This window comes from Staurois parvus, unplaced genomic scaffold, assembly GCF_062004578.1.
Source record: "Staurois parvus isolate SC_StPar_1 unplaced genomic scaffold, SC_StPar_1.0 ptg000201l, whole genome shotgun sequence".
Classification (NCBI taxonomy): domain Eukaryota; kingdom Metazoa; phylum Chordata; class Amphibia; order Anura; family Ranidae; genus Staurois; species Staurois parvus.
The window spans coordinates 357950-380324 of NW_028317997.1; the positions used below are offsets into that span (position 1 = coordinate 357950).

The 22375-nt window shown below is 44.3% G+C and overlaps 1 protein-coding gene across 1 annotated transcript in view; it reads right to left on the bottom strand.

Moving 5' to 3' along the window:
* Positions 1-22124, bottom strand: part of MLH1 (mutL homolog 1) — a 114666-nt gene extending 92542 nt beyond the window's left edge. The window contains exons 1-5 of the mRNA XM_089678253.1: positions 21853-22124; positions 18382-18472; positions 11903-12001; positions 6483-6556; positions 4180-4252 (exon numbers count right to left, since the gene is read on the bottom strand). Of these exons, the coding sequence (XP_089534379.1) occupies positions 4180-4252; positions 6483-6556; positions 11903-12001; positions 18382-18472; positions 21853-21968 (453 nt within the window). The 5' untranslated portion in view covers positions 21969-22124. The remainder of the gene's footprint in view (positions 1-4179; positions 4253-6482; positions 6557-11902; positions 12002-18381; positions 18473-21852) is intronic.
* Positions 22125-22375: the final 251 nt, after the last annotated feature.

The following is a 22375-nucleotide window of genomic DNA, read 5'->3' on the forward strand; positions in this document are numbered from 1 at the left end:
CTCCCACACTCCAAAGACATGCTGGTAGGTTAATTGGTTCCTGTCTAAACTGTCCCTAGTATGTGTATGTATGAATGTAAGTTAGGGACCTTAGACTGTACGCCCCTTGAGGGTTAGGGACTGATGTGAATGTACAATATATATGTAAAGCGCTGCGTAAATTGACAGCGCTCTATAAGTACCTGAAATAAATAAAATAAACTGACCCGATACCCAAATACTACCCTACCCGTGCCCTCCGCTCCTCACAGGATCTCCTACTCTCTAGCTACCTGGTCTCCTCCTCCCACGCCCGATTGCAGGACTTCTCCAGGACTTCCCCCATCCTCTGGAACTCCCTACCCCAATCCATCAGACTGTCACCTACCGTCCTCACCTTCAGGCGCACCCTGAAAACCCTCCTCTTCAGTGAACTGGAAAAAAAAGGCGCTGTGAAAAATGCTCTCAGACAAGCACCTTAGTGAAGGTGCATCTTTATTGGGTGAGACAAAGTAGCAAATATAATAAAATTGACCAGCCTGAAGTGGACAGTGTGACTCCAATGGACGGCCCGTCCGCTCTGAGGGGAGCTGAGATCAGAGAATGCTCCTGTCGGCTTCAAATCACGTGGTGTCAGCGTACCAGCGTCCTGGGTGGTGTCACCATGGCAAGCGACGGCAGTGTCCGGCGTTGGCTTCAGCTGGGAGCATATGTAGGGTTACCAAGACGACATGTTTCGCGCAGTTGCGCTTTGTCAAGAGACTTATATTTGCTACTTTGTCTCACCCTTTCTCTTCACTAAGGTGCTTGTCTGAGAGCATTTTCCACAGCGCCTTTTTTTTCCAGTTCTCTTCATCATGCATATGATTAACACGGCAGCAGTGGTGAGCTCATGACTAACTGTTCACATGTTTCCACCTGGAGTGGCCTCTCTGCGCTCATTTGTATGAGTTTTCCTCTTCAGGGAAGCCTACCCCAACCTCACCTAACACCCGACCTCACCTAACAACTAACCTCCTCCACCCCATCCCCCACATCCATCTCCTCCTGTACCACCTTCCCCTCCCTCCTAGATTGTAAGCTCGAAAGAGCAGGGCCCTCGAACCCCTCGTGTAGTGTATTGTTACTGTCTTGTCTCATGTTCTGTCCCCCACTATAATGTACAGCGCCGAGCATACCCTTTGGCGCTATATACTGTATAATAATAATAAATACTATTTACAACACACAATGGCAGGGGACAGAACACTCCTTTAAGGCCGCCAAAAATATCACTGCCACTGTGGCCATGGCAAAAGGGATGAACAAATTCAAGCAGGTTTACACTTGGTAAAGCAGTATATAACAGCAAAACATTTAAGACTATATCCAGATTTGAAATTGCAAAAGTATGCAGTTTTCAATACCAAATAAGATAAAGTTAGTGCTTTTTTTTTTTTTTTTTTTTTTTTTTTAACATGGATGATTTTCAGCAAGGACCCCTGCAGCCAAAGAAGAGGAAGGATTCTGCAAATCATGTGAACAGAAGATAGCTGAAACTAAAGGATACATTTCTCAGCAGATTATAGCATAGGCTTGGAAGTTTAATTCTCTTAATACAACAGACACTAAAAATAGGGTGACCCAGGCCATAATAAATGCAAAAATTGAAGCGGTCTTGCAAGATATGGTGAGAACAATCCCCTGCGCTTAAATAAATACCGTATATACTCGAGTATAAGCCGACCCAAATATAAGCCGAGGTACCTAATTTTACCACAAAAAACTGGGAAAAACTATTGACTCGAGTATAAGCCGAGGGGGGAGGAATAGTGCCCCATCGTTGGTGTCAGTGGGGGGGAGGAATAGTGCCCCATCGTTGGTGTCAGTGGGGGGGAGGAATAGTGCCCCATCGTTGGTGTCAGTGGGGGGGAGGAATAGTGCCCCATCGTTGGTGTCAGTGGGGGGGAGGAATAGTGCCCCATCGTTGGTGTCAGTGGGGGGGAGGAATAGTGCCCCATCGTTGGTGTCAGTGGGGGGGAGGAATAGTGCCCCATCGTTGGTGACCCCTGCTCCAGCCTGGGCTCGCTCGCTCCCTCCCTCTCCCATGGTACACACTTACCGGTCAGATGTCTTCTTTCTCCGGCCGCTCTCCTCCTCTTCACTCGCTCGATCTTCGCGGTGCCGCTCGGCTCCTCCTCTCCAAGCTCCACCTCCTCGCAGGTGATTGGCCGCCGGAACTGTAGCTCAGGAGAGGCACACAGGCGCCCAATCACCAGCGAGGAGGTGGAGCTTGGAGAGGAGGAGCCGAGCGGCACCGCGAAGATCGAGCAAGTGAAGAGGAGGAGAGCGGCCGGAGAAGGAAGATATCTGACCGGTAAGTGTGTACCATGGGAGAGGGAGGGAGCGGCGAGGATTGATCCCGGGGGGGTGTCCAGATGACAGGGACGGCATGTCATCTGCAGACGTTGACTCGAGTATAAGCCGAGGGGGCAGTTTTTCAGCACAAAAAAATGTGCTGAAAAACTCGGCTTATACTCGAGTATATACGGTAATCCCTACCCTAAGCTGCTAAACACCTTCCTTCAACCACAAAGTGTAATTAAATGAATAAATAAAATGGTGTAGCGCTAAATAAATACTACCATGTGCAAAAATTATAAATAAATAAATACTACTAATTATACCGTGTTAACATACAAAGTATAAAAGTCATATATAATAGTGCAACAACACTGCCAAAAATAGGTTAGTCTTAAAGCGGAGCTCCACCCAAACGGGGACGTTCTGCTTCAAGGACTAGTCCCCTGCTCCCCGTTAAGGATTGGCACCTTTGGGGAGTGAGGGGGGGAAGTGGGTACCTGAAATTCACAGATATTCGCTCCCACTACCTCTGCGATCACCTAGGCATTCGGAAGCAGAAGTTGTTCTCCCCACCTCCCCGATGTCTTCTGGGACACGCGACAGGTCCCAGAAGACTATGGGACCATTAACCTCCCTGGCGATATTCCCGAGTGTAGCTCGGGGTAAAGTTTCAGTACCAAAAGCGATAACCCCGAGCTACACTCGGGCTTACCATGCGGCGTTGCACAGGGATTCCCTACAGTGCTTACCTTGTCCTTCGCTCCCGCGATGCGTCCCCTGCAGCGTCCCCGGCCATCTCCTCCGGCCGATGCCGGCATCTGCCTTCTGTGTTCCTGTCCCTGTGACGTCAGCGGCGAATTTGAAAAATTAAAAAAAAATGACATTTTTTTAAAAACGATTATTACATAGTATAACATTCCTGTATCAAAGCATTTCACATACATTGTGTCCCGAGTGCTTTGTCCGGCGCCCTGCCTGCATTTTGTCTGTTCTTTCTGCCTGGAAACTTAGAAAAGTCCATGGCGTCCAAAAAGTGTCCCTTTAGGTCAAAAGCGGTTTTAGACCGGCTAGAGAACAGCGATAATAAATCAGAACCACTTGCAGAATTGAGGGATAATGATTCGTGGGGGAAATTCATCATCAGACACTGAAAACGATTCTGCGACTTTGCTCAGTGATGTGCAAACTTGGCGCTCTATTTCAAATTTCAGTGTTTTTGGTTTGATTGTATTATTGAATAAAATTTATTATTATTATATTATTATTTTTTGAGTATTTATTAAATTATAATTTATGATTTCGTGTTTCAAGTTTTATCATATCCGGAATGTTTACTAGACTCTTGTTCGGACAGATTTCAGTGAGTTATTCCTAAATTACAGGCCTACAATAAAAAAAAATACATATTTCCATGCAAAAAAATGGTACCGCTTTCAGCACCACAAATCTGAAATAATCATACCGCTAGGGAGGTTAAGAAAGCGCAGCATTACCCGTGAAAGCGCAATGGGCATACCGCTGTGAAGCCGCAAGCTGTCACAGCCGGGTGCCCATACTGAAGATGCCGGCACTGGGAACATAGGATGCAGGTGAAACTGGCTGTGGGGAGTACACCGCAAGATCGAGGGACAGGTGAGTGGCTGTTTTTCAAAAAGTCAGCATCTACAGTATTTGTAGCTACGGACTTATTTTTATATTTTCACTGGAACTCTGCTTTAACAGCAGAGTTGGGAAAAAAAATAAAAAATTAAGATAAGAAGAAGGGGAGTAGTAGGACAACAAACCAGACTTTGCCTTTGCAATGAAAAAAGTTCAATCTACTATGTAAAGAGGATATCAATGTGGAATACGGCATACTGTTATCTGGGTTCCTTGATTGCCGGCACATGGTTTCGGTGGAGATTTAAGTTTTCCATCTGCATAGCTTGCTCTACAATAAAGAAAACAAAAAATCCTTAAGATGTAGTAAATATATGACAGAAATCAAAAGAATATGCGTCAATACAGGGTTTTGGGCTTTCATAGTGTCTTTGGTTTATTCTTTCAAGTAATATTCAGCTTTCATTCTAAAGCAGTCACAAAAAATGAATGAAGCAGATTAACCTGCCCTTCTATGAAATTGCTTAACCCCCCTGGCGGTATTCCCGAGTGTAGCTCGGGGTAAAGTTTCAGTACCAAAAGCGGTAACCCCAAGCTACACTGGGACTTACCATGCAGCGCTGCTCCGCGATCCCTCGATCACTTACCTTGTCCTTCGCTCCTGCGATGTCCCTCCTGCAGTGTCCCCGGCGGATGCCGGCATCTGTCATCTGGGTTCCGTTCCCTGCGAGCGCCGGGACGTCCGGGGGACGGAACGGCGGGAAATTTGAAAATTACAAAAAGTGACATTCACAAAAATCACTAAAATCACATAGTATAACATTCCTGTATCAAACCATTTCACATACATTGTGTCCCGAGTGCTTTGTCCGGCGCCCTGCCTGCATTTGTACTGTTCTTTCTGCCTGGAAACTTAGAAAAGTCCATGGCGTCCAAAAAGCGTCCCTTTAGGTCAAAAGCGGTTTTAGACCGGCTAGAGAACAGCGATAGTAAATCAGAACCACTTGCAGAATTGAGTGATAATGATTCGTGGGGGAAATTCGTCATCAGACACTGAAAACGATTCTGCGACTTTGCTCAGTGATGTGCGAACTTGGCGCTCTATTTCAAATTTCAGTGTTTTTGGTTTGATTATATTATTGAATTAAATTTATTATTATTATATTATTTATTAAAATTTATTAAATTATAATTTACGATTTCGTGTTTCAAATTTTATCATACCCGGGATGTTTATTAGAGACTCTTGTTCGGACAGATTTCAGTGAGTTATTCCTAAGAATTACAGGCCTACAATATAAAACGCCAAATTTCCATGCAAAATAATGGTACCGCTTTCAGCACCAAAAATCTGAAATAATCATACCGCCAGGGAGGTTAAAGGACAATTCAAAAAAAATAATCATGATTCTGTGGCATACAGGACAAGTAAAGCCTTGTCCTGTAGGGTCTAGAAATATATATGCAAGCTACTTATGGTAACAAGTTTTGAAAATGCTAACTGCCAGACTGTCATGTTGATCCAACAGCTTCAACCGTTTGCATCAGTGACCTAATAGATGAATGCAAGACTGCGTTTTGACTTAAACAAGGTCAGTGGTTTTGAAAGCACAGATGACAGCTAAGTAACCTGCATACAACATGACCATAAAGCTGTAGCCAGGAATGTGTATCATTTTATGTAGTATTCATTTTCCAATAGGACACATTCGCCCTTACAGCTTATAAAATGGGTGTCATGGGCAAAAGCGTACAGCCCTCTGGCAGCATCCTGCCAAAATCAATGATGGCCTGAAATATGCAGCAGCTGTAAGCACATCAGAGTGGTAGCCATGTACAAGATCACAGGTATTTGCATACCCCGAAGCAGACTTTTTGCGTTTGGGGCCTGTATGCGAGTATTATTATTAGACAGGATTTATGGCGCCAACTGTTTGTTCAGCACTTTACAATATAATGGGAGACAATACAGCAACAATACAAGAGGGATAGGAGGGCCCTGCTCCTCGGAGTACTGTTCAGATGTACATATAGTCACTGCATATTTCAGTCTGCCATTGATTTTTACAGCCTGCGGGCTGTATACAACACCTGAGATTCCCAGGCACGTCTTTTACATTGTACAGACAAATGTGTCCATGTGCACAAGCCCCTACACAGCTACACTTGGGTACAGATTACTTTCTATATAAAGTATATGAAAGCTTTTAAGATTTGCAAGGTTCGTTTTGCGCCTGTCTGCTCTGGTGCATTTAGATTGTGTTAATGCAGTGAACATGAATGTGAAACCAATCCATTCATTTACATGGGCAATTTACAAAACAAAGAATGGAAAAAAAACAAAAAAACCAAAACAAAAAAAAAGAAAAAACAAACACATTCCCAGAGTATTTTCCTGCATCACAACGTATGTTCATGAGTTAGTGAGTGTTGCGATGTGCTGCAAAGCCTGCGAATTGTGAAAATGCATTGGGAACAACACCAATGCACAGAGCGTGCTGCATTACTGCAACACAATGGTGTGGAGTGGCCCCTAAAGATAGGAGGTAGCAATTTCTTACCTGTAAGCACATTTTCCATCTGCTGTCTTTGTTGTGATTGTTACATGGGCCACGTGACTTACGCTTGCTAACGCCTGTTCAAAATAGGAGCAAAGTAAGAAGAAGGAAACAACAACATCAAAAAAGTAAAAAGTGACTTAACCACTTGCTCTCCTGAGGATTTACCCCCCTTCCAGACCAGGCCATTTTTTGTGTTATGGCACTGCGTTACTTTAACTCACAATTGCACAGTCGTGCAACGGTGTACCAAAATCAAATTTACATCTTTTTATCCCACAAATTGGTATTTGATCGCCTGTGCGGGTTATATTTTTAGCGCTATTTAAAAAAAAAAAAAAAAAACCCAAAAAAAAAAAAAAAAAAAAAAAAACACCGAAAATTGAGAAAAACAATATTTTTTACTATTTGCTATTAAACATGTTCAGTAAAAAAAAAAAAAAAATCAAACTTTGTTATAAATTTAGGCCAAAATGTATTCTGCTACGTCTTTGAGAGTTATAGTGTTTACAAAACAGCGGTATACATAATGGATTTTTTTTTTTTTTTTTACTAGAAATGGTGGCGATCAGCAACTTAACATGAGGGTAGGTCAAAGGGTTAACTGTGTGCAGGGAGTGTTTTACTAGGGGGGATTGATGTGTCTCTGTGCTTCACTGTAATAATCACACTGCTCTGGATGGCTGTGCACAGCCATCCAGAGCAGTGTACCCGAGCTGACAAGGAGGAGGACTATTAGTAAACAAAAAACAGTCCTCCTCCCCATCGGAGATGCTAGGTAATCACCGGCTGGGACCCAGTGACTGACCGCAGCCGCTGCGAACACACACACACACACACACACACACACACACACACACACACACACACGATTTTGCGCACCCCTGCCACCCTGTAGCATTATATCTGCTATAGGGCGGCAGAAAAGCAGTCAATATAAATACTTCCAATATACAATGACCATTTCAGTCATACTTCTCTCCATGTTTTTGCATTCCATTGGTTTGTTCTTTGCTACAGAACAAGAGGGCTCAATGAGCCTGCTTAAATGCCTGCAGTTGTGGCATGCCATGTGCAATATCAAAAGTTCTTTGATATAGCGGTTCACTAAACTCAGCGTAGTGAATGCAAATAATATTGAGGCTTCTACAAACATTTGTGAAAGAATGGGTCGCTCTCAGGAGCTCAGTGACTCCAAGCGTGGTCCCGTGATATGTTGCCACCTGGGCAATAAGTCCATCCGTGACATTTCCTGGCTACTAAATATTCCACACTCAACTGTTAGTGGTATTATAACAAAGTGGAAGCAACTGGGAACAACAGCAACTCAGCCATGAAGTTGTAGGCCACGTAAAAATGGCAGAGCGGGGTCAGCGCATAGTGCGCAAACATCACCAACTGTCTGCAGAGTCAATAGCTAAGGACCTCCAAACTTTGTATGGCCTTCAGATGAGCACAACAGTGCATAAAAAGCTTCATGGAAAGTAATGCCCGTAGCGTAAAAGAAAGAAAAGAAGTAGCGCAGGGCAGGCATGACTAGGCCTAGAGTGGGAAGGTAGATTAGAAAAGGGTTAAGTTAGTGCCAAGGGGTTTGAAAATATAGCGGGGGAGCTGGTTGGTAGAGAGAGAGCGTGGGTGGTCTCTTTGGCACCTTTGGGTGGGGTGTCCTGGGTGGGGGGGCAGTCATTCGGAGCTGAACGCTGGTGAGTGAGCTTCCTTGCACACCAGCTGTACAGTGTGGGCCTGTTTATGGGGGATTCGGCTAGCGGGCAGTATGGAGGACCTGGTAGCCCAGCTGCGTGAGGCTGTAGCCTCAAAAGGGATGGACTGACTGCAGAGCAGGGTCTCTGCCTTATTGCAGGACCCTGCCTTATCAGGTGACAGGGGGCGGGAGCGCCCACGTGCTCGGAGGTCAAGGCCTCCGGAGCGCTTTAGTCCGGGCTCCCCATCCCCCAGAGCTCAGCGCCACAGTGGGAGCCCCGCTCGGGACCCTCCGGCCCCACAGGCAAGGCACTCTCTTGCCTCTGCTCGTGGGTGAGCCGGGAGGAATCCCCATCAACGGCGGAGCTCGGTGGGCGGGGCCTCGCACGGAGGAAGCCCCTCCCCCCCGCCCACACGGCAACGGAGACGGGATGGCAACGGCTCCTCCACTGAAGAGGTGCCTGTCAGGGAGGGAGCCCAACGTGGGAGAAGGAGTGCTGCGGCTGCCGGGCTGTCCACTGCAACAGCCGGCGGGCCCCCTGTGAAGCATGGAGCGGCGGCTCCGAAGAGTCACCAGAAGAAGGGCAGCGCTGGGCAGAGTGCTGCAGCGAGTGGGACAGGACGGAGACCAGGGACGTCGATGGGCGTGGCTGGTGCCGGGAGGCGGAGGCGGCAGCGGCACGGCTCGGAGGGACCCGTGGCTCCTGGGACGGGGAGGCCATGCAGCCGTCAGGAAGAGGACGAATGGGTTTTCATGTCCGAGCAGCTGCATCCAAGCCTTACATCACCAAGTGCAATGCAAAGCGTTAGATGCAATGGTGTAAAGCACACAGTCACTGGACTCTAGAGCAGTGGAGACGTGTTCTCTGGAGTGACGAATTACGCTTCTATGTCTGGCAATCCAATGGACGTGTTTGGGGGGTTGGCAGGAGAGCAGTACTTGCCTGACTGCATTGTGCCATGTGTAAAGTTTGGTGGAGGGGGGATTGTGCTAGTAAGGTACTATGAGGGGAAATTGAGCTAGGAGGGGGCATTTGTGTTGTGGGGAGGACTTATGCTCACATGGGAAATTTTGAGAGGAGGATAATTTGTGCTAGGAGGAGGGATTTGGGAGGATTAGTGCTAGGAGGGGCTGTTTGCTAGGAAGATTTCTTTTTGGGGGGGGGGTTGCCACCTGTGCAGTAAGGCAAGTCCATCCGTGAAATTTCCTTGCTACTAAATATTCAAATGTTAGTGGTATAACACAGTGGAAGCAACTGGGAACTCACGTAGGTAGGCCACATAAAATGAGAGCGGGGTCAGCGCATTCTGAAGTTTACAGTAGTCGTCAACTGTCTGCAGTCAATAGCTAAAGACCTAAATCCAACTGAGTCGATAGCTAAAGACTTCCAAACTTCAGGTGGCCTTCAGATTAGCACATCAAGAGTGCGTACAGAGCTTCGTGGAATGGGTTTCTATGGCTGAGCAGCTGCATCCAAGCCTTACATCACCAAGTGCAATGCAACGTGTTGGATGCAGTGGTGTAAAGCACGCCGCCACTGGACTCTAGAGAAGTGGAGATGTGTCCTCTGGAGTGACGAATCATGCTTCTCTGTCTTGCAATTTGATGGACGTGTTTGGGGCTTGGCAGGAGAACAGTACTTGCCTGACTGTATTGTGCCATGTGTAAAGTTTGGTGGAGGGAGGAACAGAAACAAAAATTATAGTTTAAGATTTATTTGTTAGAGGGACTAAATAACTACCTGTTAGCCAGTCTCTTTCTGTACCCCCACCTCCAGGAAGGCGTCTCATTTCCAAACCACGTAAGCTTTGAATGCTCCAATATTACTTGCATTTACTACACTGATTTTAGTTAACCGCTATATCAAAAGTACTTGAGTATTTTTATTTAATAAGTACTTTGAACAATAAAAAATTACATACATACACACTATATTGCCAAAAGTGTTGGGACACCTGCCTTTACACACACACGGGCACAGCATCCCACTCTTAGTTGTAGGGTTCAATATTGAGTTGGCCCATCTTCTGCAGCTATAACAGCTTCAACTCTTCTGGGAAGGCCGTCCACAAGATTTAGGAGGGTCTCTATGGGAATGTTGGATCATTCTTCCAGAAGTGCATTTGTGAGGTCAGACACTGATGTCAGATGAGAAGGCCTGGCTCGCAGTCTCCACTCTAATTCACCCCAAAGATGTTCTATGGGGTTGAGGTCAGGACTCTGTGCAGGCCAGTCACGTTCTTACTCCCCACAATTTTCTCATCCATGTCTTTATGGACCTTGTCATGTAGGAACATAATGAAAGGGGCCATCCCCAAACTGTTCCCACAAAGTTGGGAGCATGAAATTGTCCAAAATGTCTTGGTAAGCTGACACCTTAAGAGTTTCCTTCACAGGAACTAGGGGGCCAAGCCCAACACCTGCAAAGCAACCCCACACCATAATCCCCACTCCACCAAACTTTACACATGGCACAATGCAGTCAGGCAAGAACTGTTCTCATGGGAACTGCCAAACCCAGACACGTCCATCGGATTGCCAGACAGAAGTGCGATTCGTCACTCCAGAGAACACACATCTCCACTGCTCTAGAGTCCAGTGGCGGCGTGCTTTACAACACTGCATCCGACGCTTTGCATTGCATTTGGTGATGTAAGGCATGAATGCAACTGCTCGGCCATGGAAACTCATTCTATGAAGCGCTTTACACACGGTTTTGCTAATTTGAAGGCCACATGAAGTTTGGAGGTTTTTAGCTATTGACTCTGCAGACAGTTGGTGATTTCAGCATGCAATGACCCTGCTGTGCCATTTTACGTGGCCTACCACTTCGTTGTTCCCAGTTCCTGCCACTTGGTTATAATACCACTAACAGTTGACTGTGGAATATTTAGTAGCAATGAAATTTTACGGATGGACTTGCTTGATTCTTTTGGCAACATAGTGTATTTCAAAAAACACTGCAGCCCGCACACCCGGTCTGGTCATTAAAAGGGGTTCCTACCAAATACATACACACACACACACACACACACACACACACATATAAATATATACACACACACACACACACACACATACATATATATATACACACATACATATACACACACACACAAATATATACAACCTTGCCTCCTCCCCCCCACCCTGTACCCAAAACTAACTAAGTTTTGCCTCTATATACACATTACAGAGAATGCAGCAGGAGATGCAGGGACATGCAAAGGCAGGTGGCAGTTCAAACTCAAAAAGTGGACAGGATAATAATTTGGAATTATGGCAGTGAGATCTTGCAGCTAAAATCTCCATGGACTTACTCAGCCTACCATGCTTTACCTTTAACGAATATTTACATTTTAAGTGGTGCAAGATACCAGAGAGTTTTAATCACTTAGAAGACAATTTGTTTTCACCTGTTGAGCTAGCGGGTGTGGAGTCTCTCATACCCTCATAATTCACTTATTTCTGGATTAAGCCAAAAACAACCTGCACCCCTATATTGCTGCGATACACTGGATTTGTCAGAGCACCTTTAGCAGTACTATAAGTGGTAGAGAGTATTGTGAGCATTTAGAAGACAAATTTAAATAGTTTTCGAATAAGCAGATGGGACAAAAATGGGTGAGGTTTGAGTTTGCTTTAAGAAAATCTAGATCATGTATGTATGTATGTATGTATGTATGTATGTATGTATGTATATTTATGTATTAACACTTACTTCACCACGGAAGCCATAAGTGGCAATACTGGACAAATCTTCAAATGTCTGCAGTTTGCTTGTAGTAAATCTCTCACACACTATCTCAAGGTCTTCTTTCTGCAAGGATAATATATTTTATTACAAAAACTGTTTAATTCTAGGAGACAAAAAGCAAACAATGCCCTTTGCAATATCTGGAAAACAGGTGAATGGAAACATAGGCCAATCAAATGCCTGGGCCACAGACACCCTGAACGGTCATGGAGCGTTACATACAGAAATAAAATACAACAAACTATCTCCAAATACATGTTTTAATATCTGTAGTTGTAATAATAAATCATAATTTTTGGAAGCATGTGATAGTAAGAATGTTCTAGTTAAAAAACCAACATCCATACATCTAGGCGAGTACGGATGTTTGATTTTAGATTACCACATCTTCGCTTTTAAAGAAGCATTCCATATTACATTTTCAACATCGTTACATTGGTCGAGCTTGGACTAAATGCAATACTTGGATTAATAAAGCGGTTTACCTTGGGTAATATATGATTGGAGCGGATATTTTTTTTCTCTTTCCATGTCATGGTGGAGTGGAGCGTTTTATTATGATCCTGGCAACCATTCATAATAAGGGTGATTCTTGGGGGATCCTCTTGATCCCAACAGTAGATATCCTCTTGATTATGCTATAAAAAGGCTATGTTCTGGTGAGTGCACACCTGAGTGGGGGGTGGCACAGCATGGATTTTCAACACGTATATATTCTTTTCATCACTGAAATTCATTTCAACACTGGACTTTTATTTGTAATTTTTTTAATACTGGACTTTTGGTTTCCTTTTTATCACAGGACTTTTTTTGTATTTTATATTCTTTTGGAATATATGGAATATCACTATAGTATGTTATAGTCACTATATATTTTTACTATATTTGTAATTTTTATATATTATGTTTGTGTTGCAGGGGTAATGATGAAGACAGAGAGTGACACAATATACGAATGTTAATTAGGGTTTATTGCTAATACTATACAAAGTATGCGCTGCTTGTGGTCACTGGAGTAGGGGTGATACTATATCGTTGATGTCTTGTATTTGGAGGAAAAGTGGCAGCAATATAACACATTCAATTTAAATTGTTTGCACCAAATAGTGACTTTTGGATAGCACTCAGGTTGGTTACTTGGAAAACTCTCATCTTGAGATGGCTCTACCGGTCCTTCCATCCACAGCTCCAACCGCGGACCTCTTGAGGTGAGTCTTGAGTACGGTAAAAGCGTCCTTTCATATTACCGGCTCTTTCTTTCTTGTACTCCCTTTTGGAATAATCCACAATATATAGAACTGGCTAAACTGGAGGTTTTTCACAACTGGAGGGATCGAGGCCTGAAATTGATATCTCAACTGTATTCAGGGGCAATCCTAAAGGCCTTTTCACAACGGCAAATGGAATTCACATTTACGCATAAGCATTTTTATCGTTATCTTCAGCTATTCCATGCGGTACAGGCTCAGTCTTCGCTCTCTAATCTCACATTGACAGGCTCAGTCTTCGCTCTCTAATCTCACATTGACAGGCTCAGTCTTCGCTCTCTAATCTCACATTGACAGGCTCAGTCTTCGCTCTCTAATCTCACATTGACAGACTCCGTTTTTCTTAAGGATGTAACTCAGGCAACCCATAAGAAGGGCATGATTTCCCATGTATACTCCCAGCTGTTGTCACAGTACAGGATCAAGCTAGTCTCCGGAGTAGGGCGCAGTGGTCCCGAGATATTGGAGAGTTTGCTGGAGATGTCTGAGATGCTGCCTTGGAATCTGTTCCAGTGATTTCTCTTTCTCCCTCTCATAAATCGTCTCAATTGTTTATTCTCCATGGAGCGTATAGAACCCCTGTGCAACTGTACTGGTGGGGCAGGCGTGATTCACCTGATTGTCCGAGGTGTAGGGTCCAACAGGGCAATTTCATTCATATGCTCTGGAGCTGCCCCAAGTTACATAGCTTTAGAGTGAGGTTCTCCAATTTCTCTAGTATCGCAATATACTGTTCCCCAGGATCCCTTGCAATGTCTGCTGGGACCAAGAACTGTTCCAACCAGGAGTGTATATTATTATGGTATCTAGACTTTTATATCTGCTTGGAAGTTGATATCAAGGTACTGGTTATCATCGGTTCCCCCGACTAGTAAGCAATGGATGGATGTTAATTCTTCACTCCTGTGGGAAAAACTCACGTACCAACATCGCAATGCTTATCGGAAATTCCAGCAGGTATGGCGGAGTTGGCTGGATACACCTGGGCTCGCCCCTCCTCAATTGATAGTGGACTGACATTTGCAGGTGTGACATTTTATATCAGGTGTGTGGCTCCACTCCTCCCCTTGGGGGAGATCATGTGCATCTCCCATTTTTTTCTGATGAGGTTATTGTGTTTTTTTAAATTGTTTGTAGGCATGTTTTAGGCTTTGTTCCACCCCCCCCATTTCTGTTTACACCTTGACGAGAAGGAATAAAAAAGGAAAAAGCAAGGTATTGTCAAAAAAGTTTTGGATTCTGGTGGTCTCTGTCTTGTTTGATTATTATTTCTGTTATTCTGTCCATTACGGGATCTGCGTATCCATATTGCTTTATTTATGTGTAATCCTGCTGATGCAGTAATTTCATTGTGGATTCTGTAAATACTGTGCCATTTTTTCTATTATCTTGACAATAAAAGTTGTTTGTATTAAACAAAAACAAAAAACAAAACAAAACAAAACAAAAAAAAAAAAAAAAAAACACACAGGCACCTTTCCAGCTGGGTTAGATAATCTGCTGACCCACTGTGCATGTACTGCCAGGGTAACACCCAGCTGAGCCAATATTTCCCCCTTGACCATCCTTGGACTTTCAAACTCAAGTAAGTACTGCACTTTGCTTTTTAGAAAGTGTCCAACAGTCCTGCCTATATGTCTTAGGCCAGCCTTCCCTGTAGGAGCACCTGAAGTTTTTCCTGTGAGAACTCGAAAAGTGTCTGCACCTCCTTTGTCAGTTTCCCAGTTCATTTCCATAGTACCTGCATTTGTTCCTACACAACACTGATAATTCTGTTTGTTCATTTGTTGCAATTGTTCCAGCAGTTCCTGCTTTTGCACGTAGCATTTGTCGTGTCCCAATACTAGGTGTTTCTGCTCTGCTGCTTAATGTTTGCTTCTTTAGACGCCACCAACTCCATGTATATATATACACATCAAATTTGTACCAATTCATCCATTTTCCGTCACTGCAGGTGTTGACCTTTTAGACAGCAGTCTTGCTATAACTGCCCACATCCTCCACCATTTGTGAGCAGTGGGTAGGTGACAGTTTAAATGCTCCCTGGAATGGGCAAACTTTTTAGGCACAAAGACCAGTCCAGTGGTTATCATATCACACGATGAGGAGTGATGATTATAAATTGTTGAGGCAAGAGTTCACTAGCCGATATGGAATGCATAACACCTCTATCAAAAAAAAAAAAAGTTTTTCCTGTAGCAACTTTCTGTGCTGGGACCCAATAAATGCAAGCCTGTCTGGAGAACAGAGTCCAGAATGTTTGTAAATAACACAATGATCAGACGCCTTCACCATACCCAGTCCTGCTCCGATATGTTAGCAGGCATAGAGATCTTCTACCTTTCCAACATAATTTTACAATCTAATGTGCCTATGTATCGTCCATGAGTGCAATAATGTATGCTCTCTTTTAGACCTGTGCTTCCATGTCATGTATGCGCTCAAAAAAAATCTTTTCGTGATATACAGCTTCCACTCCCCCATCTAAAAACAGCTGATAGGGTCTTTTCATGTTGAGATTAATAGTGCTTGACCAACCTGATTGTATAAAGCAACAATTAACCTCCCTGGCGGTATTCCCGAGTGTAGCTCGGGGTAAAGTCTCTGTACCAAAAGCGGTAACCCCGAGCTACACTCGGGCTTACCATGCGGCGCTGCATAGGGAGTCCCTGCAGCACTTACCTTGTCCTTCGCTCCCACGATGTGTCCCCTGCAGCGTCCCCGGCCATCTCCTCCGGCCGATGCCGGCATCCGCCTCCTGTGTTCCGGCCCCTGTGACGTCGGGACGTACGGGCGCCGCCGGCGGCAGGAAATTTGAAAATTTTAAAAAAATTTCATTTTTTTCAAAACGATTTTACATAGTAAAACATTGCTGTTTCAACCCATTTCACATACATTTTGTCCCGAGTGCTTTGTCCTGTCCCCTGTCTGCATTTTGTCTGTTCTTTCTGCCTGGAAACTTATAAAAGTCCATGGCGTCCAAAAAGTGTCCCTTTAGGTCAAAAGCGGTTTTAGACCGGCTAGAGAACAGCGATAGTAAATCAGAACCACTTGCAGAATTGAGTGATAATGATTCGTGGGGGAAATTCCTCATCAGACACTGAAAACGATTTTGCGACTTTGCTCAGCGATGTGTGAACTTGGCGCTATATTTCACATTTCAGTGTTTTTGATTTGATTATATTATTGAATTAAATGTATTATTTAGACTCTTGTTCAGACAGATTTCAGTGAGTTATTCCTAAAAATTACAGCCTACAATAAAAAAAACTACATATTTCCATGCACAATAATGGTACCGCTTTCAGCACCAAAAATATGAAATAATCATACCGCCAGGGAGGTTAAGACACTTTTGCACATCACCTTGACATACATACATTCGTAAATTTGCAGAGAAAGACCAAAGTGACTCATCGATGATAATATATTCATAAATTAGCGAGTAAAGCAAGTAAAAAGGCAGATATGCCATCAATCCAAATGATCACAGATAACAAATCATACCGTATTTGCATAACACTCCGCTTATTATATTCACATTAGGTCCGAATAAACGGGTCCACCTGAACCAGACTTCCAAAACATAGACTTAGAGATATAATAAGAAAAAGAAGAAGTAAAACAAAACCAAGATAAGGCAGGAAGTAAAAAGGAAGAGAAGGAGAATTGAAGAAAAGGTAATGAAGAAAACCGAGCTCTCATATTGTTAGTTATGATTATCTCGCATTCAATTCTATATAGTAATAATAAATGGCATAGATATTTCTTTCCAACGAAACCACTTCACATCAAACTTCTCCATAGATTGGTGACTAAACGCCAGAGCCCTCTCACACACAGTGTGTCTGTGTCTTCCTCTTCCAAAGTGGAAGGAGAATTTGTCGATTTCCATCTACTAGTTATAGCCAATTTAGCAGCAATAAGGATGTGGCCAATTGTTCTATATTTACCAGGGAAAAGGATTAACGAAAGGTTAAGTAGGGCCAAAGAGGGTTCCGGAGTGGAAACTGTACCTGACACTTGAAATAAGTGTGAAGATGTCCCGCCAGAATTGCAAACGTGGACACTTCCACAGAATGTGAAGTATATTCCCCTCACCACAATTCCTCCAGCATAATGATGGTGTGTTGGGGTACATTTTAGATCATTTGTATGGGGTAAAGTAGCTACGGTGCAATATCTTCAAGGAACAATCCCAACTAGAAAAGCTCCAATTTCTGCGGAAATCTCTAGTGTTCTTGCCTCCACCAGTAGTCTAGAACTGGAGTGGGTAGGGTAACTGGGTGGAGTGGGCGGAGTAACTGGGTGGAGTGGCTTGTCCTGGCTGCCTGCTCACACACCTGGGTTCCTATGGCAACTCACTCTACAGCAAGGGCAGAGAAGAGTGGTTAAAAACAAACTGCTCCAACTTGCTCACTTCACTGGCGGTTGCCATCTTCATACGGTTGTAGTTTAAAAATTATAAATCCTACACTGAAGAGCTTTATATTGTGAGAATCACAAGACTCAGACCTACATTTTGATGCATAGTATGTCTCTGAAATATTAAAAATGAAGGCACAGTCACAGTTTAGAAATTGCCCTTCACATTTTAGGTGGCGTTTCAATGAATGTCAATGGGCGGCGTGAGTTGCAAACAAATGGTCATATTGTGAAAACTATCAGGACTATGGTTTAGCCGTGGACATTTTTAGTGGCAGGAGGGATAGCTGAACGTTTTGATATAAGATTTGTGTAGGTGGGCTTGAAAATGAGGGAGTGATGGCAGTTTAGAAATCACGTCCTGATTTTTCAGCTCACACTCTAGCTTTTGTCAGCTCCCACTCTAGTTTTGAACATTCCGCCATTCATTCCTATGGGACCAATTTCACCACAAAAACGCCGATATTTCGTGAACCATTCGGGGAAACGTTCCACAAAGTAATAGCGCACCAATCGGGAACAATCCGCACGTTTCAGTATATTACTGTCTATGTAGTGTAAAAACTGTGGGAGGAGTTAGGGTGGTAAATTTGGCTATAATAATAAGAATATATATGTGAGATAACAGGAAGTGGTCGCCGTGCAACAACACTTAACTATATTTATTTCTATAAATAAGCTTTCATACAAGACAAGTACATACACAGGATATTTAACATAACTTTTCCTTCATGAAATTAGAAAGCTTACCCTAATTCCACAACCATTGTCCTGAATCTGAATGAACTTCAGCCCACCTTCTTTGACCGTCACTTGAATACTGGTTGATTTAGCATCTAAACTGTAACAAAAAAGAGATACAATGAAAAGAAGGCATGTGTAATAAAAGATTAAAACACATCTCATTCATATTCTGAAGAACTGGAAGCATTTTCCAGTGTTACGCCAGCCTAAAGTGAAATTACACTTTGTCACTGCAGTGTCCTGGAGCTCCCTCACCAGCAAGTCTTCTCCTGGGTTCTGATCAGCCATTTTGATTGGCTGGGCCGAGAAGACGTCACGCATGCCCAGGAGTGCATTCATCTTGACAGTCCGAAATTGCGGACCAAGCTGTTTGTATGCAGCTTGGTGTATAGCATGGACATACAGGTGAGAAACTATAATGCAGACATTGGGGTTGCTTTACTAAAGGCAAAGTCTGCACTGCAAGTGGAGTTGCTCTAGACCTGAGGAGAAGCTCTCCAATCATGTTATTTGTATTTTCCTGCATGTGATTGGGTGATCTCTGCAAAGTGAAGCTCTCACGTACTGCATGTGATCGGGTAATCTCTGCAAAGTGAAGCTCTCACGTACTGCATGTGATCGGGTAATCTCTGCAAAGTGAAGCTCTCACGTACTGCATGTGATTGGGTAATCTCTGCAAAGTGAAGCTCTCACGTACTGCATGTGATTGGGTAATCTCTGCAAAGTGAAGCTCTCACGTACTGCATGTGATTGGGTAATCTCTGCAAAGTGAAGCTCTCACGTACTGCATGTGATTGGGTAATCTCTGCAAAGTGAAGCTCTCACGTACTGCATGTGATTGGGTAATCTCTGCAAAGTGAAGCTCTCACGTACTGCATGTGATTGGGTAATCTCTGCAAAGTGAAGCTCTCACGTACTGCATGTGATTGGGTAATCTCTGCAAAGTGAAGCTCTCACGTACTGCATGTGATTGGGTAATCTCTGCAAAGTGAAGCTCTCACGTACTGCATGTGATTGGGTAATCTCTGCAAAGTGAAGCTCTCACGTACTGCATGTGATTGGGTAATCTCTGCAAAGTGAAGCTCTCACGTACTGCATGTGATTGGGTAATCTCTGCAAAGTGAAGCTCTCACGTACTGCATGTGATTGGGTAATCTCTGCAAAGTGAAGCTCTCATTTACTGCATGTCATCGGGTAATCTCTGCAAAGTGAAGCTCTCCTGTACTGCATGTCATCGGGTAATCTCTGCAAAGTGAAGCTCTCCTGTACTGCATGTGATCGGGTAATCTCTGCAAAGTGAAGCTCTCACGTACTGCATGTGATCGGGTAATCTCTGCAAAGTGAAGCTCTCACGTACTGCATGTGATTGGGTAATCTCTGCAAAGTGAAGCTCTCATTTACTGCATGTGATTGGGTAATCTCTGCAAAGTGAAGCTCTCACGTACTGCATGTGATTGGGTAATCTCTGCAAAGTGAAGCTCTCACGTACTGCATATGATTGGGTAATCTCTGCAAAGTGAAGCTTTCATTTCCTGCATGTGATTGGGTAATCTCTGCAAAGTGAGGCTCTCATGTACTAAACTCTGGAGCAACTACACTTGCAGTGCACAGTAGGTTTGCCTTTAGTAAATAAACCGCATAGTATACCTCTTCTGCCTGCCTGGTTTTTTTTTATACTAAAGTTCCACAAAAAAAAAAAAAAAAAAAACACACACAACCACAATTTGATATCCAATAATTTATACACAAAAAATAAAATCAATACATCAGAAAAAAAAAAAAATGACAAAAGCAGCAACAGATACAAGCACGGCACAATGTACTTTTCTCTAACGTTATGTTTCAACTCTGTAGTAATGTGGACCTGTTACCACGCAATTTTTTATAGAAAAGGTAGTAAGGTGTTCTGGACAATAAAATTTTTTTTTTTGTAAACACAAAGGGGGAGGGCACAACTCTAGAGCTTGGAGGGGGCCCAAACTCATCTCCAGTCTGAAGGAATGGATGGGGCCCGAAGCAACAGGCAGCTATAAAAAAAAAAAAAGGTACATTGTCTATTGTCAGCATTGCAATGATTATGTCCCATTTATGTGGTTCGTTGTACTGCAGTGCAACAGTTATACATTATTCCAAATACTTTTATTCTTACAATCGGCTACTCTACTTGGGGGATCACCTGCGGGAAAAGTTACATTACAATGTTTCTCTGATTTCCCTGCAAATTAGTTTATATTTTCCTATTATATGCTATGGGCATTCACCATTATCATTACATAGAAAACAATGAATCCCAATTTTAAGTGACAGTTGGAAAATGACCGTTGGAAACAGGGTCCAGTGATGTGCTCACCTGAGCCGTCCTCTCTCCCTCACATCTCAACTGTGGGCACCAGGCTGTGACAGCTTGCAGCTTCACAACCGAGGTGCCCACAATGCATGTGTGAGCTGTGCATCCTGGGATCTGTGAAGCGTCCCAGAAGACTGCAGGAGGGAGGAAGGGGGCAAACTTCTGGTTTACATTGCCACAGTGAACTGAGCCGGAGGTGGGAAAGAGTACCTGCCAAAACCAGGTATCCTCTGCCCCCTCCCCCCAAAAAATAGCAAATATGGCAGTAAAGGGGGAAATAAGCAGAACTCCACTTCATCACCGCTGAATTTGCAGATGTCTAAGGGATTCATGTGAAGGTCTAATACAGGGTGTCAAACTCCATTCCATCGCGGGCCGTATCAGCATTATGGTTGGCTTCAAAGGTTCGGTTGTATCTGTAAGACTAGATGTCCAGATCACCCCACCCCCCATTACATCAGATGTCAAGAATCCCACACCCTCCCCAACATCACCATGCACCCCCTTTGGGGGCAGAGCTGGAACGCAGAAAGTGCAGGGTCTGGAGGAGGACCCGAGGAGGAGTGGAGTGCAGGGTCTGGAAGAGGAGTGGAGTGCAGGGTCTGGAAGAGGTCTGGAGGAGGAGTGGAGTGCAGGGTCTGGAAGAGGACCAGAAGGGAGGAGTGGAGTGCAGGGTCTGGAGGAGGACCCGAGGAGGAGTGGAGTGCAGGGTCTGGAGGAGGACCCGAGGAGGAGTGGAGTGCAGGGTCTGGAGGAGGACCCGAGGAGGAGTGGAGTGCAGGGTCTGGAGGAGGACCCGAGGAGTGGAGTGCAGGGTCTGGAGGAGGACCCGAGGAGGAGTGGAGTGCAGGGTCTGGAGGAGGACCCGAGGAGGAGTGGATTCAGTTACCAGGGTCTGCTGAATGCTGAGACCAGGGGAGGTAGAGATGAGGAGGTGCTACAGCTGCACTGAGAAGTGCAGGATTTGGCAGGAGTTCAATTCTCCTCTCTGCTGAGACAAGAACGGAGACACGCAGGTACCTGCAGGCGACCACGTGAAATGACCTGGTGTTTGACACCTGCGGTCTAATGGTTCTGACTCCATTACTCTCTATGGCATTCCCTTCTCTCTATGGACACACAAGGATTACCAGTTCTCGATCATCTCCTTGATTGCATTAGCAGGTCTCTGGATCACTTCCCCCGCTGCAATGCGATTGACCACCGTGTCATCCAGCCGGCGGATCACCCCAGCAGTGAGCGGCATGACTGCACTAGTAGGGACACCAGCGGATCACAGTGCTACAGGCAGTACCGCCTCCTGCCGGACACCGCACGCCGAGCCTATGGGCACATTCCTATGTACTACACGCTGAACACAGAAACTTGGCGCCCTGTTAGACTTCTGACCACATACAGCCAACTTCCGGCATCAGTCACAGAACCAATCATCGTCTGCTATTTCCAGTCGCTGCACCTCCATTTCTTATAGAAATTTAGTGGGTTTACGGCGGCCATTTTATTGAAGACCAAAATGCAATTTGAGTTATAGCAAGAAAAACTACCTGCATTGGGGTCCTGTTGGATGCTGAAATGAGCTGATAAATTAGCGTTTGTTTGAAAACTGAAAACTAACTTTATCAAAAAGGGAACTCCTGTTGAAGAGCAATTCAA